This window comes from Euphorbia lathyris, chromosome 5 (assembly GCF_963576675.1).
Source record: "Euphorbia lathyris chromosome 5, ddEupLath1.1, whole genome shotgun sequence".
Lineage (NCBI taxonomy): Eukaryota > Viridiplantae > Streptophyta > Magnoliopsida > Malpighiales > Euphorbiaceae > Euphorbia > Euphorbia lathyris.
Genome location: NC_088914.1, coordinates 30,009,669 through 30,028,814, shown reverse-complemented (window position 1 = coordinate 30,028,814; position 19,146 = coordinate 30,009,669). Strand labels below are relative to the sequence as shown.

The 19,146-nt window shown below is 39.9% G+C and overlaps 1 protein-coding gene and 1 non-coding gene across 9 annotated transcripts; both read left to right on the top strand.

Annotated features, from left to right (window-relative positions):
- Positions 1-3,054: 3,054 nt before the first annotated feature.
- Positions 3,055-17,679, top strand: LOC136231037 (uncharacterized). 8 transcript variants are annotated; one of them, XM_066020269.1, is made up of 12 exons: positions 3,055-3,277; positions 4,227-4,269; positions 4,361-4,393; positions 5,134-5,200; positions 5,512-5,752; positions 6,962-7,772; positions 14,348-14,428; positions 14,582-14,722; positions 15,403-16,263; positions 16,330-16,725; positions 16,796-17,146; positions 17,273-17,679. In XM_066020269.1, exons 5-11 carry the CDS (start codon positions 5,721-5,723, stop codon positions 16,850-16,852), a joined length of 2,379 nt encoding a protein of 792 aa, XP_065876341.1. In that variant the 5' UTR covers positions 3,055-3,277; positions 4,227-4,269; positions 4,361-4,393; positions 5,134-5,200; positions 5,512-5,720; the 3' UTR covers positions 16,853-17,146; positions 17,273-17,679. The 8 variants fall into 8 exon arrangements, 7 of the variants coding, with proteins under 7 accessions (XP_065876341.1, XP_065876337.1, XP_065876342.1 ...); XM_066020265.1 differs by having other exon boundaries at positions 5,502-5,692; XM_066020270.1 differs by having other exon boundaries at positions 5,134-5,343; positions 5,512-5,692; positions 16,099-16,263.
- LOC136231497 (small nucleolar RNA R71) lies at positions 12,819-12,925 on the top strand. The gene has a single exon (XR_010689875.1). It is a non-coding gene; the product is annotated as a small nucleolar RNA R71 (small nucleolar RNA).
- Positions 17,680-19,146: the final 1,467 nt, after the last annotated feature.

Below are 19,146 nucleotides of genomic sequence, written 5' to 3'. Positions count from 1 at the left end.
ACCATGAATTTAAAACAATATATCAATTTTTAAAGTAATCTTACTCATTTGAATTTTATGTTAAATTATCTTTTTATTTTAAAAGAAATCAAATTAATTATTTTTATGAAATACTAAACTGTATCCAATTTTTTTTTATAAACTAAGAGCTTAAAAACTGAACTGATTTTTTTTTCAAATTATTTATTATGCCTTAAAATAAATCAGCAAATATTAAAATTAAACTAAATTACTCAATTAAATAGACCATAAACGCAGAGAGAACAGACAAAAGGGAAAATTAAATAAAAAAGTTTGAATTTTTTAGAAAAACAATAAAATGATAAGTGTAAATTATAAAAAAAATAAAGAAAATGAAAAAATAAAGAAATATAGAGAAAAACAATATGAAAATTTGAGAAAACGAAAAAAGGGGAGAAAACAAAGGAAATACGAGAAAAGTGGAGAAAAAACATGGAAAAATGAAAAAATGAAAGAAATAAGAGAAAATTACATAAAAGAAAAATTAGAAACAGAGAAAAAAATGTGGAAAACAAAGGAACAAATCATGAAAGAAAACCATAAAATTTGAGAAAAACATAAAAGAAAGTTGACAAAAAATAAAAATAAAAAATAAAAAAGATTTATTTAATTTTTTTTTTTTGACAGCAACATTATATTGCATTAATTAGAAGAAACAAAGTCAGTACATGATGAAAGAAAAGAATGAAAATAATTAATTAAGATTTGAGGGGAGGGTAGACTAATACTCCATTTAGCAAGTTCGTGAGCAGCTGAATTACGAGAACACCCTTCGAAAATGAAGCTCGAGAGAAGAAAAAAATTGGATGCCCTACGGATAGAAGAGCCACAATATCCATGTAACTCATATCCTTGGCACCTATGATAACGTCAACAGTATCTTTACAATCTGAAGAAACGAGGAGCCGCACAAAACCACAATTCTTTGTAAAAACCACCCCATTTAGGATTGCAAGTAGTTCAGCATGAAGGACTAACCAGCACCTCCCACCGGTCATAAGCACCTCTCCTTTGAAATTCCGAGCAATGAACCCTGTTGTACCCATATTACTCCTATTAGAGAAAGCCGCATCACAGTTTAATTTGACGATATCGACATGTGATGGAATCCATCTTTGTAGCCCAATGTTTACCCCCGAGTTTGGAGCAAAAAAGACCTTAGCTTTATCAATTGTAGTTCAAGCCCACATAAAATTGCCGCATCACAAAGCATGTGGCCTTCATGAGTGATGCTATTATGATCAAACCTAGAGAAGCAAAAATAGGGTAAAATCATCCATGGGTATGAGTCTTCACTATACCATAAAACCCCTAATGCAACCAAATTTGAATTTGTTGCTACAAAATTGATGCATTAAATGAGTTTATTTTGTTGTATTTCAATAATGTTGCATTTTTGTTGCAATAATCTTCAAATTAGCAAAATTATAAAAAATTATACAACAAAAATATTAATTGTTGCTTGACATGTTGCTTTTAAGCAAGTTAATCCAACAATTTGTTTAAATTGTTACAAAAAAAATAAGGTAAAATCAAGAAAGCAACAAAATTATAATTGTTGCATTGACATTTAAGTAATCCAATGCAACAAAAATAAAGAAACACTAACAAATATATAATGTTGCAATTAAAATAATTTATTATTTTATTAATATATATATATAAATATTAATTTTTGAGAACAATTATATAATATTAATTTTTGGAAACAATTATATAATATTAAATATTGATCTTTTTATTAATATATAAACTTGTAAAAGAAACTTTCTACTTTTTATTAGACCTTAGCATGGGCCGGCCTCGGGCCAGACCTGTCGAGCTTTTAATAAAGCCCGACAAGCCCAAGTCCAGCCCAATCCGTAAGAAATTTAATCGGGTTCGGGCTCGGACTGGGCTCAGGCCTAAGATATGAATCCCAAGCCCACCCATCCAAGCCCATTTATATTTATATATTATAATTAAAATAAATATTTATATTATAATTTATATAAATATCACAGTTAAAACTTAAGTTATATATATATATATATATATATATATATATATATATATATATATATCGGACCGGGCCGATGTAAAATTCGTAAAGCCCAAGCCCATCTTGTTTTTGGCGGGCTTAGGCCGGGCCGGACTTGACAATATCACCGTTCATTCTGGGGAAAATTAGTCGAGAAGAACTAGGGATGTAACTGGGACAGGGAATAGCCGCACCCGTTGGGGCCCTGCTTCGGTTTTTGGCAGGGACGGGATTGGTCCCCGTAGGCAGGTACGGGACGGGACGGGACCAGGAAATGGTATCCCCGTACTTAGGGATGGCAACGGGTAGTGTACCCGCGAGTACCCGACACTACCCGACCCTAATAGAACTACCTGAACCCTGGTTTAGAGGGTATGAGACGAGTATGAGATTAAAAATACTACCCGTCACGGGTATGGGAATACCCCCGGATACACGGTATATATCTAGCGGGTAACGGGTACTCATTTCCTTTAAATAAAAAAATTTCAATATACATACATGGGACTCGAACCCATACTCGTCATGGGTATGGAAATACCCCTGGGTACACGGTATATATCTAGCGGGTAACAGGTACTCATTTCCTTTATATAAAAAAAAATTTCAATATACATGGGACGTGTATGAGATTAAAAATACTACCCGTCACGGGTATGGGAATACCCTCGGATACACGGTATATATCTAGCGGGTAACGGGTACTCATTTCCTTTATATAAAAAAAATTCAATATACATAACATGAGACTCGAACCCATACTCGTCATGGGTATGAATACCCCTCGGTACACGGTATATATCTAGCGGGTAACGGGTACTCATTTCCTTTATATAATAAAAAAAATTTCAATATAGATACATGGGACTCAAACCCATACTCTTCTAATTGTAAGAAATGAGTATTACCACTTCGCTACTTGCTGTTTTTGTTTACATACAAACCGTAATTATTATATTATATTAATTTCATTATTATTTATATAAAATAAAACCCTAAAATTACAGCCACCACATCGTTTGTTCTCTTCTATTCTCTCCTCAAACTCTCAAACTTCTTCCGCCTCTGAGCCTCTCCTCCACTTCTCCATTGCTCTTCTCCCTCCCTCACCGCCTCTCCTCCACTCTTCTCCATTGATTTTCTCACTGCCGGCGCCGTCAACACCGTGCCGCCACCATCTCGTCGTCGGAGGCCCTCGGCTTGATGACCGTTACTTGCTTCGACTCATCGTGTAAGGTATGCACCGAAAACTTTAATGGATTTACATTGCCATGCCTAGTCTCGAGTTGGGTTCGTAATATGCACCGAAAACTTTAATAGAAAGAATTACCAATTCAAAAACATTATGGGTATATGGATATTTTCAAGATCATTAGATAAAACAGTTTATCCAATAAGTAAAATTGTATGACTAGTGTAGCACATATAGACCTAGGCGTGAAAATCTGATAGTCCAAGTTGTCTGAGATGCAAATGATCTGATAGGTAAAGATTTCTGGGTAATTTTGAATATATTATTAACAATATGTGCCACTTAATAATGAGGAAAAGCCTTGATTAATTGTATTTAGCAAAGGCTATTCATCTAGCTATCGAGCATGGTTTTCAACACTAGTAGCTTCTTATCAGTTGTTATACATTTACAAAGGAAGTGTGCAGATTTATTTATTTATTTGTCTAATTTCTCTAGAGATGTAATTAAACTTGTGGGTATGGTTTAATGGTTTAATGCTTGTCTAAATTCATCATCTTCGTGTCTGTAACTTTTATATATTTTAATGGTTTAATGCTTGTTGGCTATTTTATGTCTTTTAGTTCATTTTTTAATTAAGTCATCTAAGCCAACATGATTCTTATGGCAACATATCATGTGGCAGCAGTTAAGTTCATTTATAAACTAAATAGCTAGCAGGTAATACTTCTGATTTGATTATGTAATGTTAGTGTAGTGTAGTTCAAAATTCATTTTTATTATAGTAATTTTATTAATGTTATATGGTTGTTAGAAGCATATTAGATTGCATTGCAAATGAGTAAAGTAGATGCTCCTGTGTTCTGTTGATTAATTTTAGCCTAGACAGTGCTGATTGACAGTTGCTATTTTGCAGTAGAGACATGGTGGTATTTTTCATTTTAGTATGTTTGACATTTGGATATAATCGGTCCATTTGATTTTGGTTTTCAGATCCGCCAGTTCAAACATGATGCTGAGGATAAATGGGAAGCAGGTTAGCATGGTGTTCTTCAAATTTTTTTATATAATTTTTTTTTGCCTTCTGAAATTTGAAGTTACTGATGCTTATTTTATGGTTCTTCCAGTTCAAACTCAAGATACTGAAATTAGCCAAGAAGGTATCTGTTTTTCCTTCGTTATTTATGTAACTTCTATTATTGTAATCTAAAAGGAGAGTTCAGTTTACCAAAATAAATAAATAAAAAGAAGAGTTCATAGGGCCAACCTAGAATTAGTGAGATGAATACTTTCTTTATTATCCGTATGCTTTAATCAATTATGTCTGATTGCTCGAAGTTCTATCGTTTTTGGTTAAGTTCTAGGTGTTTATTTCCTTCTAACTATTTTCTTATTATTTTAACTTTTTTGAAAAACCAATAGATTTTTTGTTGGGTCAATTGTCCTTAGTCGAGTTCCAAATACAATAGATTAGAAGCAATGAAGATTTAGATAAATGAAGTCAAAATAAGTAGAGCTGGAAGAATTACGTGCTTAAGATTAAATTATATGGAACCAAGGTTGGTTTATAATTGCTGTTGCACCTTTGGCTTGTATCTGGCTTGTATCCTAGTGAGTTCATGAATTTGTTTAGCTTAGACAATTTCTTGGAACTAATCATGTCCATAGTTGAAGAAAGATTTTGCAGAAAACAGGGTTCAAAGTTTGATTAAACAGCTATGAATAGTTCTATTTTCTTATGGAAATTTACCTGTTGAAATTGAAAAACATTAGGTACTCTCTAGATCACGCTGTTAATGATATAGAACCTCAACTATAGCGAGGGTGTAGTGTAACATTTAGTTGTGTTCATGTTAGCCTTCCATATTGCATCCTGATATTGTTGCTCTCTGATTAACAGGCATTCCACTGATCGGGAAGTTGCACTTATGATGCTCATGGCTTATATTTCATACCTGATTGCTGAGGTACCAAATTGTATCCTTGCGGAAAATAGTATATTTGCTTTGAGTTTAGTCTCTTAACGGAAAGGGTACACAAATGGTGTTCTACTATAGAACCATTGGAGCAAAATGCCTTCATTTCAACAATTTCAGGAGTCAGTATCATGGTATAATTGTGTTCAATATTGGTGTAGGTGATATTTCCATATTTCATAGATGTTTAGGTGCATTTCATTCACTGTTATTAGTTATTTTCAACTGTTTTGTTTATTGTTTTCGTGTTTTAGGTCGGTTTTATGTTTCCTTTACCTTATGGCATGATTAGTGTCTTTCAGGACTTTTTGGACCTCCTCGAAGCTTTAGGAAGCAATCAGACATCAACCGAGAGAACGAGGAGCTGAAGCGGACCCGGCCACATGCTGTCTCGCCGAGACAACTACTGTCTCGCCGAGACAGCCACTGTCTCGCCGAGACAACTACTGTCTCACCGAGACAGAATGCGAATCAGCAACGCAAGTACGACTCTTTTTGCTAAATTGGCCCTATGAAGACCTGGAAATGCCCATTTTTATTCATGTAATTTACCTTTTTTGCCCTTTTAGCTTTTGTTGTGACTATAAAAGGGAATTAGGTTATCTTCTTCAAAGATGATCTTCTGATTCTGAAACATTTTGGGCAGCCATTGTTATAGCAAACCACATTTTAGAAGCTAGGCTTTGGCTCATTTATAACAATTGGGATTTTCAATTACTCTCATTCCATTTTCTGGCGACTTTCAATCGAGGATTCATCGACGATCACTAGAGTGACAGTCTAGTTTTCTTCTCCTTTGTACTCTTCTATTGATTTTCAATATATATTTATGGATTTCGTCTTTATCATTATGATTGTGTTGATTTACATATCTATGAGCTAATCTCCATCCGATCTGGGATGGAGGTGAATTTGGTGTGAATGATTATATTTGGGTTTAGAGTTAGGGTATGATTTGATTGTCAACTGTAATCTGATTGTCTGTACTTAATGTCTTGATCCGAAAGGAAATAGAATTTTAGATAGATTCGAGACCGAGAGGAGAGAATCTATACTGAACCCATACAGTCAGACCTCGCTAGGACACTAGGAGTGCGGTTCTTACTCGGGCTACGGCTTAGAGTTCAACCAAACAGGACTTAGTAATGCTTTAGATGTTGTAGAACATATTGCCTAACCAAGCTATTGTTTGAACACATGTGAATATGGGTTTTAGAATACTGATCACATTCATACCTTCTCTAGAATGGTTGCCGTTATATTCTGACATGATTTAACAACTCTTAACTCTCGACCTAGATATATGATTCAACCAAAGGATCCGAAATCCCAGATTTCTCATCCATTAATCTCACCAATTGTTATCCCTAGCATTAATTTTCAGTTCTTTATAATCAATTGCATATTTAGTTAATGCCAATTCTATCCCAATTCTATTTGTCTTGACATTTGGACGTTTGATTAGACTTAGTGGCTCTGCAATCCTGTCTCCCTGTGGGTTCGACCTGTGCTTGCACACTTTACTACTTGTTGCGATAGGTTTATACTTGACCTTAATTTTGCTATATATCCAAAAAGCATCAAGTTTTTGGCGCCGTTGCCGGGGAGGCACGCGAGTGCACATTAAGTCAAAAAAATCGAAATTTGATCTTGACGCTATTTTGTTTTGTTTTATTTTTAGTTTATGCACCGACGTTCTCGAAGTTATTCACCTTTGTGTTTTGACCCTGACATTGATAAAACTACGCGCAGGTTAAGGAAAGAACGCAGACAGCAGGTTAGGGTGGAAGAAATCGACATCCCCCCTGAAGAGGAAATCCCTCAACCGGAAGAGATGGCCAATCCACCTTCTATCATGGAGCTTCTCAAGGCCACGAGGCCTACAGCTACCTCTAGCTTAGTGCAGCCTGCCATTGCAGCAGCTTCTTTTGAGATCAAACCAGCGATGATCCAAATGATCCAAAATTCGGGACAATTCGGTGGAGAATACCATGAGGATCCCAATGCCCACTTGAATAAATTCACCCTTTATTGCAGCACTTTCAAATATAATAATGTTACTACTGAAGATGTATACATGACATTATTTCGTTTTTCTTTGAAGGATGAAGCAGCAGATTGGCTAGCCTCATTGGAACCAGGATCCCTAGCAGATTGGGATAGCACAGTCAGTGAATTTCTAGCCAAGTATTTCCCGCCGTCCAAGACGGCACAGTTAAGGAGCGATATTAACTGTTTCAAACAGTTTGAGAGTGAAAATCTACACTTGGCTTGGGAACGATTCCAAAAGCTCATGCGAAAGTGCCCACATCATGGGTTTGAAAAGCACCGTTTGGTACAACTCTTTTACTCTGGTATTTCTTCTGCTAACAGAGCTTCTTTGGACACAGCTGCAGGTGGTAATTTATTCAGTAAGACAGCGGCAGTTGCTTATAGCCTTGTGAAGGAGCTAGCAGAGCGTAGTGCGCACTGGCAGATAGAGAAGCCGACCCCAAGACGTGGTGTATTTGCTGTGGAGGCCCCGTCATCAAAGTCGGTAGGGACATCAGAGTCAAACTCTCAGGTAACAACTTTGGCAGAAAAGCTTGATCTTGTCTTGGTTGAGATGAAAAAGTCCGAACCAACGCCCGTGCCAGTCTTCAAATGCGAAATCTGTGTGGGAAAGCACAGAAGCACAGAATGCCCCATAGTGCTAAAGCAAGTCAATTATATGAAGCATAATGGACCTTATCAGAATAATTACAACCCCGCTTGGAGACAAAATCACCCGGGATTCAGTTGGTCCAACAACCAAGCAGCCTTGGGACCACCCGGATTTCAGAATTCCAATCAAGGGACCTATCCATAACATAAAGTCACCTAATCATAAAAATGGCATTTTGAAAAAATAAAATAAAATAAAATATAATAAAATAAAATAAATGAACAAAAATATAAAAACAATAAAACAAAATAAACTGTGTAAGAAAAACTGAGTAATTTATACGTCAGACAATCTTATTACGAACTCAATTCCTAGTTGGGAAATATTTTCGTAATAGATTTTACATCGATTACCATTAACTTTGAATCGAACTCCGATAGGACCTTCCAGTTCTAAAGAACCATAATCGAATGTTTTGACGACTAAATATGGTCCTATCCATCTGGACTTAAGTTTTCCTGGAAATAAACGAAGTCGTGAATTAAATAACAGCACTTTATCTCCAACATTAAAGTGTTTGACTTTAATTTTGGCATCGTGCCATTTTTTCACTTTTTCTTTATAAATCTTTGCATTTTCGTAAGATAGATGACGTAACTCATTTAACTCATTCAAATTGAGCAAACGTTTCTTACCTGCTTGTCGTAAATCAAAGTTTAGTTCTCTAATAGCCCAATAGGCTTTGTGTTCTAATTCGACTGGCAAATGACATGCCTTCCCATACACTAAGCGGTACGGAGTCATTCCTATTGGTGTTTTAAATGCAGTACGGTATGTCCATAGCGCATTATTGAGTTTAGAAGACCAATCTTTTCTAGAAGATGAAACTGTTTTTTCGAGAATCCATTTGAGTTCTCTGTTTGATATCTCCGCCTGACCATTTGACTGAGGATGGTACGGCGTTGATACGCGGTGGCGTACTCCATATTTTTTCATAAGCGTTTCAAAACTCTTGTTTATAAAATGAGTACCACCGTCACTAACGATAACTCTTGGACAACCAAATCTACAGAATATATCGTTAAGAAAATTAACGACAACTTTAGATTCGTTCGTCGGGGTTGCAATTGCTTCAACCCACTTCGAAACATAATCGACGGCAACTAATATGTAAGTTTTACCATTGGAAGGGGGAAAAGGTCCCATGAAATCTATTCCCCACATATCAAAGACTTCAACTTCTAATATGGTTGTGAGGGGCATCTCATCTTTCCTTCCTAGATTTCCTGTTCTTTAGCACTTATCACAACGAGTAATAAATGAACGGACATCCTTAAACATCGTAGGCCAAAAGAAACCGCTTTCAAATATTCTAGCAGCTGTCTTGTTAACTCCATTATGTCCTCCATAAGAACTAGAATGGCATTCCGACATTATGGATTTGTATTCATTTTCACCAACGCATCTCCTAATTATCCCGTCACCACAAGTCTTGAACAAAAAGGGATCTTCCCAAAAATATTGTTTAATATCGAAAAAAAATTTCTTCTTTTGTTGGAAATCTAATCATTCCGGAACAATATTGGCTGCAAGATAATTAGCAATATCTGCATACCATGGTGACATGGCACTTTTTATTTGATAGAGGTGTTCATCAGGGAAATCATCTCGTATACCGGTAGTTTCACCTATAGGACCGTTTTCATCTTCAAGTCTCGATAGATGATCGGCGACAAGGTTTTCAACTCCCTTTTTGTCTTTTATTTCTATATCAAATTCTTGCAACAATAAAACCCATCTAATTAGACGTGGTTTTGCATCCTTCTTAGCAAATAAATATCTTAATGCTGCATGATCAGTATAAATAATAACTTTTGAACCTAATAAATATGACCTAAACTTGTCACATGCAAAAACTACGGCTAACATTTCTTTCTCAGTTGTGGTGTAGTTTAATTGTGCACCAGACAGTGTGTGACTTGCATAGTAAATGACATGAAGTTTCTTATCTTTCCTTTGACCTAAAACACATCCGACAGCTAAATCACTTGCATCACACATAATTTCAAATGGTAGATCCCAATCGGGTTTAGCAATAACAGGTGCACTGACTAAAGCTGTTTTCAATGTTTCGAACGCTTTAACGCATTCTTCATTAAAATCAAAGGGTGAATCTTTCATGAGTAAATTAGTAAGTGGTTTGGAAAGTACAGAAATTTTTTTAATAAATCTTCTGTAAAAACCAGCATGTCCTAAGAATGATCTTACTCCCTTAACAGTAGTTGGAGGGGGTAATTTCTCTATTACTGAGGTTTTTGCTCTATCTACTTCTAATCCTTTTTCAGATATTTTGTGACCTAAAACAATTCATTCGTCAACCATGAAATGACATTTTTCCCAGTTTAATACCAAATTTGTTTCTTCACACCTAGACAAAACTTTATCCAAATTTTCTAGGCACGAATCAAAAGAATCTCCATAAACTGAAAAATCGTCCATAAAAACTTCCATGATGTCTTCAATGAAATCATTAAAAATTGCAGTCATACAACATTGAAATGTTGCAGGTGCGTTACATAGACCAAAGGGCATTCTTCTATATGCAAATGTTCCGTAAGGACATGTGAAGGTTGTTTTATCTTGGTCATCCGGGTAAATGTATATTTGAAAGAATCCGGAATAACCATCAAGAAAACAGTAGAAAGCATGACCAACTATCCTTTCGATCATTTGATCAATGAAAGGAAGAGGAAAATGATCTTTCCTAGTTGCTTTATTTAAATTTCTATAATCTATATAAACCCTCCAACCAGTGGTGGTTCGCGTAGGTATTAATTCACCTTCTTCATTCCTTACAACTGTTATGCCTCCCTTTTTAGGTACACAATGGATTGGACTAACCCATTCACTATCCGAGATAGGGTAAATGGTTCCATTGTCCAGAAGTTTAGTAATTTCATTTTTTACTACTTCTTTCATGTTCGGATTTAGGCGTCTTTTCCTATCCGCTTTAGGTGGCTTATCTTCTTCTAAATGAATTCTATGCATTACAATACTTGGATTAATACCTTTTAAGTCTGAAATTTGCCAACCCATACTTCCTATCCTATTTCTAACAACTTCTTTCAATTTCTCTTTTTGGACTTGTGTTAATTTGTTAGAGATAATAATAGGTAGAGAATCTCCTTCGCCTAAGAAAGCGTACCTCAAATGACTTGGTAATTCTTTAAGTTCTAATTTAGGTGGAACTACAATTGAAGGCGAAACTGGTCCATCTTCTCGAATCAAAGGTTCTGGGTCCTTATCTTCTAGTTCCTCACTCATTATAGGTTCTATTATTTCTTCTTTTTGAACAATGTCATTTACACATTCTTCAATTAAATCAAGTTTCATACAAGCGAAATCTTCCATAGGATATTTCATCACTTGGTTCATATCAAACTCAATCTTATCATCTCCTATTCGTAAAACTACTTTCCCTTCCGACACATCAACTAGAGCACGTCCCGTGTTCATGAACGGTCTACCAAAGATTAGCGGACAATTTACATCATAAGCAAAATCTAAAATAACGAAATCGGTAGGAAAAATAAATTTGTCAACTTTAACTAAAACATCCTCAATTATACCGTATGGTCTTTTAGTGGTTTGATCCGCTAATTGCAAAACCATATTGGTACGTTTGATGTCTTCTTCTAAGCCTAACTTATTAAAAATAGATAATGGCATCAAGTTAATGCTTGCTCCTAAATCACAAAGACAACTTGGGAATTCTATATCGCCCAATTTACATGGAATGGTAAAACATCCGGGATCTTTGTGTTTTGTGGGCAAATTGCTTGACACAATCGAACTGCAATCTTCAGTTAGTGAAATGAATGAAATTCCTTCCCAACTGATTTTCTTTGAAATTAAATCTTTAAGGAATTTACCATAATTGGGAATTTGCGTAATTGCATCCATAAATGTCAAATTAATATGCAACATTTTAAGTTTGTCTAAAAATGTTAAAATTTGTTTATCATAGTCCTTGTTGCGGACTTTGTGTGGAAAAGGTGGTTTGGGTACAAAAGTTTTTGTACTAGAGTCAATTGGTGCATCTTTTTGTTTTAATGTATCCTCTTTGGGCTTTGATAAATCAGTTCCAGGTAAAGTCGAATTTCCGGGCCTAAGTAGTTTTTCCCTGAACGAAGAGTGATAGCCTTAACATGCTCTTTTGGATTTTCTTCCGTATGGCTTGGAAGACTTCCCTCTTTGCGGGATGGAATTGATTTAGCGAGTTGTCCAATTTGAATCTCCAAATTATGGATGCTAGATGATTGGTTTTTAATAAGCTGATCGAATTTATTCTCGATCCGTTTAAAACCATCGTCGTGATTACTTATTTTTCCGCTCATAGCATCAATGAATTTGTCGATTTTAGAAGATAAAGTGCTAATCGAATCTCTTGATTGATTTTGATAATTGGTAGTACGATTTTGATTAGTATTAGCATTATTATTATCTCTCCAGTTCAAGTTAGGATAATTTCTCCATCCAGGATTATATGTATTGGAATAAGGGTTATTATTTTGGTTTTGCCCTTGGACAAAATTTACCTGTTCAATTTCACTCATACCTTCGTAATCCACATCTGTTTGGATTGGCTTACCATTAGAATCACACGGTGCCATAAACCTATCAATTTTGTGCGATAAGGCAGAAAATTGGGCTTGCAACATCGCTACTGGATCAAGGATCACTATACCTTTAACTGATGATGTTGTTGAGGATGATGGTTTCGCTGATGGTAGGTGTCCACGTTCCGCGGGCCACATACTGCTGTTGATTGCCATCTCCTCCAAAAGTTCTCTTACTTGGGCAGATGTTTTCTTCATGAATAACACTCCGGACATAGCGTCCAATGAACCTCTAGTTGTAGGATTTAGTCCATTATAAAATGTTTGCATTAAAATTTCAGCGGGCAATTGGTGGTGCGGGCATAAACGTTGAAGTTCTTTAAAACGTTCCCAAGCCTCATAAAGAGTTTCACTATCATTTTGAGAAAAAGATGTTAACTCTTTAATGACTCTTGCGGTTTTTGCTAAAGGAAATTTTTTTGATAAAAATGCTTGGGCTAATTGCTCCTAAGTCTCAATTGATGCGGCTGGCATAGAAGTTAACCACTCTTTGGCTCGATCCTTCAAAGTAAAAGGAAAAAGGCGAGCAAGATCGGGCGTCGCCCAAAGGGGTTGGGCGGCCGCCCAAGCCATGTTGGGCGGCCGCCCAACCTTTGTTGGGCTATCGCCCAACATTGTTGGGCGATCGCCCAACAATAGTTGGGCGGCCGCCCAACATTGTTGGGCGGCCACCCAACAATCGTTGGGCGCTCGCCCAACGGCTGCCGGGCGCGCTCGCCCGACGCCTACCGGGGCGCGTCTCGTGCCGTCGGGCGCACACGCCCCGTGGCTGTCGAGCGCGCGCTCCGCACCGCCGGGCTCGTGCGTCCAACGGACGTCGAGCGCGCGCCACTCGCAGTCGGACGCGTGCGTCCAGCGGACGTCGAGCGCGCGCCCCGTGCTGTCGGGCGGGCATCCGACCATCGTTGGACGCGCGTCAGCTGCCGCTATGCGCTCGCACCGCGCCGCTGAGCACTCGCGAGCCGCCCAATCGACGACCGCGCACCATCGCAACTTCTCCTTCCTTATTATATATTATTTTTTGTTTTTAAAACTTCCGAAATCAACCGTTTCAACTGTCTTGTTTACAGGTTTTCGTCACAGGTCCTCCGACTCGGTGTCTACAATTGCCCATACTTTCCTATTTTGACAGTGATGTGTGTGTTTTGAAAACATTTTTTGCTAACGCAACACATGCAATGTAAAACATATAAAAGTAAAAGACACGTAAAGAGTAGGAGGAAGAATACCTGACCTTCGCTCTGCGCGTTCAGGCGTCGTTCTCGATTCTTTCTGTCCTTGCCTTTGAATCGGCTGCCGGCGGATGTTCTTCTTACGGACCCTAGCGTACGTTGACTGTGGGTAAAATAGGCTCGAAAGCAACCTCGGACGTGGACCGTAGGTAAGATGGCTAAAAAGCTACCTCGGTCGTGAACCGTAGGTAAGATGGCTAAAAAGCTACCTCGGTCGTGAACCGTAGGTAAGATGGCTAAAAAGCTACCTCGGTCGTGAACCGTAGGTAAGATGGCTGAAAAGCTACCTCGGTCGTGAACCGTAGGTAAGATGGCTAAAAAGCTACCTCGGCCGTGAACCGTAAAAAAGCTACCTCGGTCGTGAACCGTAGGTAAGGTGGCTCAAGGACAAAAAGGTTCTTTCTAACGATTCTGAATTCTTTTAAAACACCGTTGTCTGTATTTTCTCACTGGAGCTAGTGTCCTGGAGGTTCGAATGGTTTGGTAGGAATGTCTTTTTGGTTCGGAATGATTCACATTGTCGATTATTTTTCTATTGACTGTCGTCTGTATTTTGACTGGTGCCACTGTTTTGTAAAAATAGGCTGTCGTCAGGAGTTCTTATCTTGACAGTATTGGCCACTGTCTGGGAGAAGCGCATGCTGAAACGGAGTGCAAATCGGAGGTCTGTGCTCCTGGTAATCAATTATTTACTTTTTACCTTTATGTCACATCGTACTTTTTTCGCTATTTACGGGAATGACATTCCTCTTTCCTATATAAGGTGGTGGGGTTCCATTTCAACCCCACACCTTCTCTTTCTTCTCTCTCTCTCTAGATTTTGATTTGGATTATTCTCGGGATGGATTTGGATGAATGCGATGGCATGAAAGGCATGGAGAAGGTTTACGTGAACCTTGCTAGGGTGGACCCTTTCCACGACCCTACGACGCATCTGAGCCGGACACGCTGTAACGAGGTAAGTACTTTCTCACTTTTTCGTTATTTGGTTCAAATTCCAGGCTTTAGTATCCTTATCCGAACATGATTTGCATGCTAACCTTTAGATTGCCTTAGAGGACTCTAGTTAGAAAATATGAATTTCTTTACTTACAAGTAACACTTGTTTACTTTTGTGTAAGAATGTGCGCTATATGTATTGTGAATAGTAAAACTATGACTTTATGCATTCTAACAGTAAAAATAACATGAATAATGAACGTGAATAGTAAAAAACGTGAATAGTGCACGCGGATAGCGAAAACGTGAATAGTGCACGTGAATACTAAAAGCGTGAATGGTGCACGTGAATAGTAAAAACTTAACTAATGCCCGTGAATAGTAAAAATGTGAATAGTGCACGTGAATCGTAAAAACCTAACTAATGCACGTGAATAGTAAAAACCTTAACTAATGCACGCGAATAGTAAAAATTTGACCAATGCTCCTTGTCAGTGCAGACGAGAGTGGATTAAAGAATAAAGAATTAACTAAATCCTACATAAATGACCCTAAGGAGAGATTTTACAGAAAATTGGTCCCAATTGACCAGACGTCTCTAGGTTAGATTCTGACCGAATGAATAACTAGTCTTAACGTGTTTTCATCAAATGCAAGCTTAGGAACCATATTTAAACTTTCTTGTATTGTTCTTTCTAGTTCCTCGAGATTTCCGGGACCACGGCCGAGATCCACGTGTGGTATTCTATGTTAGGCGCCGCAGCGAAAGCCCGTGTCTGTGAGTTGGGCTTTGAGCCCTTTATTTCAGCGCTGCCCCGCACCAATGGGGTGTGCGATCGCTTTGGCCTGCGGGCCCTATGCGAGAGGTGGGTTGACTCGACCCATACCTTCCACCTTTCTTTCGGGGAGATGACCATCTCGTCCCGAGATTTCTCTTTGCTGACAGGGCTGCGGGGGAGTAGCACTCCAGTTCCCTTCTGCTTTGACATGATACGTCCGCGGGTCGATCGCGCTAGGCTAGCCGCTTTGATTGGGCCAGGAGTTTACCCAGGTGCCAAATCCTCTCCAGCGAAGTTCATTTCTACCGCGAGCCTCTTGAGTCGCAGAGATTTTTGTGAGACGGATGACGCTGACTTGGCTGTCCGTAGCTTCCTAGTGTACACTTTGAGTGAGATGATTTTCCGCGCCAAGAGCGGGAAGGTACATGCTGGTCTTATTCAGGCTTTTAGCGATTTGGATGCGGCGGCGTCTTATGATTGGGCGGGGGCGGGCCTAGCCTTCATATATAAGTTTTTGGATTTGACTTGCTGGAAGCGCAAGGACTTCGGTGGTTACACTTTCGCTCTTCTGGTATGTGTGCACCCTGGACTCGTCCTTTCTATCTTCTTCATGCAGGTTTGGGCGTACGAGAGGCGGATTCTTCCTAGCCAGTCTCGGCATCGGTCACGAGTACCGAGGCTCCCTCTCATGACTCGGTGGAGAGAGTTCGATTTAGGCACAGAGAAGAGACGGACGGTGGCGCGGCTCCTAGACTGGATTGACTCGCGGACCTTGGGACAGGTAGATATCTTCTAGTCGTGCTAGATTCTTGTTTGATTTGATCTGACTTTTTCTTTGTGTTTTTAGATCAAGTTTAGGTGGGACGACCTTGACTTCGGTCCCGACTATGCGTACGTGACTTTGATCCAGGAGCAGGAGTGCGTGCTCACCGGCCCTTGCGTGCGGGCCTGGTACTTAGGCGACCGGGGCATCACCGGGATTAGAGCGTCGCACTGGTCCCCGGGCGAGATCCCCGTTTCCATGTTCGCGGTGCGGACTATGCCCTTGTCGGTTATCCGTCAGGACTTGACCCGTCGGTTCGTGGGTAGAGAGGTGTGGGTTCACGCCGGGGGCCGTGATCTTTACCTATCGACTTTGTTGAGCACGAGGGATGCCCCAGCGGTGGCGATGGATGTGGATCCCGTGGCAGACGTGTTTTCGTGGGAGGCTGTCGCGGCCGTCTTTGGTCAGGAGGAGGTCCCGGTGAGTGGTTCAGTCTATTTACCTTTATTCACGAGATAGCTAGCGGTATTTATTGTGTTTTCATTTGCAGGAGGGGTCCTGGAGGAGTGCTCATTTGTCAGACTTCTTCGATGGTGCTCGGGCTTAGACATCTGCGAGCGAGCCCCTCTACTATGTCGGCGAGTCCTCCAGCGCTGCCCGACCGGAGAGATCCTCTTTGGGTGTGCTCGTTCCGGACTACGGGAGAGATTTCGCGACCCTTTGTTATGATGAGTCCGGGGTAGCCTACGCGGGTGTCGAGATGGCTCCTCCCGTCTTCACATCGAGGGTACCATTTGACCCTTCCGATGCTTCTCAGACTACGAGAGAGACTTGTACTGACTACGTGGGGCTGTCCGGTTACCTCAGAGACCGTCTCAGCTTGCGCTGTGCCGACCACCTGGTATGTATCCTTGCCTTATTTTAGTGTAGTGGAATGCATGCATGTATGTATGATTTCTGTTCTTGCCTATGCTGCTTCTTTTTTTTTCACATCTGTTTTTTATTCTTTTTTTGTTCCTTTTTTTAGAGCGATCTTCACTTCCATGAGCGGAGACGGAGTGAGTCGGTGCGGGAGGCCGATGCCAGGGTTGGCCAGGTGTACCAAGAGCGGAACGACCACTGGTCGGAGGTGATGCGGAGGGAGACTGAGGGTCGCCTTGCTGTCGAGGAGAGAGCACGAATCGCCGAGGAGAGACTCCGAGTTGCCGAGGAGGCCTTATCTGCAGAGCGGGCGTCACGCTTGAGGGATTTTGAGGACTACTGGGATATCCCTCCTTATTAGGCTTTATGGCTTTGTGGTAGTTTTTTATTAGGATTACCCCGATGTATATCTGATGTATAGGGAGCGGGGTGGATAGCATGTAGGCTTTTTATTGTGAAAAGTAAGGTAGGAAATGTATAACTCATGATTCATATTACCATGCATTTAGTAGATTATGATGATTCCAATCATTCTCGTCAAATATATTCATGCCTTTATTTATTTACAAACAACAGAAATATTTAGCCTCTTATACATTGTTTTTGTAATTGCTCAAGTTATAACTACTGTTACCAGGACCCGCCTTTTGGTTTTCGGATCCCGGCGATTTTTCTCCTCTCCTTTAACTATCCCGGAATTTTCAAATGAGTGCCCTTTCGGGTTTTCACCCACTGGGATGTCCCTTATTGTTGCATAGGCCGCCCTTTACGGGTTTTCAACCTATCGGGGATTTTTCTTTCTTTTTTTTTTACGAAAAGTATTTCTTAAGCCTATCCAGGTTGGTAGGTTCGGAGAATTCCATGCCGTCCATAGTAGTTAACTTCACCGCTCCTTTGCTTAGTATCTTCTTCACGAAGAATGGCCCTTCCCAGTTAGGCTTAAACTTGCCCCTAGGGTTGGTGTGCGTCACACGGATCTGTTTCAGCACCATGTCCCCCTCTTTGATAGGGCTAGCCTTGACCTTTTTGTTGAAGGCTCGGGCCATCTTTCTCTGATATAGCTGCACATGGTAAAGGGCTTCCATCCTTTTCTCGTCAACCAAAGCCAACTGCTCATATCGCTTCTTCACCCATTCCGTCTCGGGAATCTCTACTTCCACTGCGATTCTCAACGATCGCTTTTCGATCTCAATCGGCAGGACTGCTTATGCCCCATACACTAAGGAGAACGGCGTTGCCCCCGTTGACGTCCTAACCGTCGTGCGATAAGCCCATAACGCGAGTGGGAGCTGCTCGTGCCAATTCCGATGTGATTCCACCGTTTTTATGAGAATTCTCTTAAGGTTCTTATTAGCTGCTTCTACGGTGCCATTAGCTTGCGGACGATACGGAGAAGACCTGTGATGTTCAATACCATGTTCTCGGAAGAGACCTCTCACTTATCCTTGAAACTAGACCCCATTATCTGTGATTATGTGATGAGGCACTCCGAATCTGGTGATTAAGTGTTTTTCGATAAACTTCCTCATCTGTTTAGACCCCAACTTGCCAAACGACTCTGCCTCTACCCACTTGCTGAAGTAATCAATGGCGACTGCAATAAATTTGTGCCCATTCGAAGCATTAGGCCTCACCTCCCCGATGATATCAATGCCCCAAGCCGCAAATGGCCAAATAGGTGCCAACACATGCAATTCCATGGCCGGTAGATGACTATAATCCCCGTGGATTTGACAATCGTGACATTTCTTCGCATATTCGTTACAATCTCTTTCCATGGTGAGCCAGTAGAAGCCTTGCCTTATGATTTTCTTTGCTAACACCGCTCCTCCCATATGGGCCCCACAAATTTCCGAGTGTACCGATTCCATTGCCTCGCGGGCTTCTCCCGCATCCAAGCATCTCAGTTGTAACCCATCGATGTGCCTTTTGTAAAGCAAGTCATTGTGGATGACGAATTGCTGAGCTAACCTTCTAATC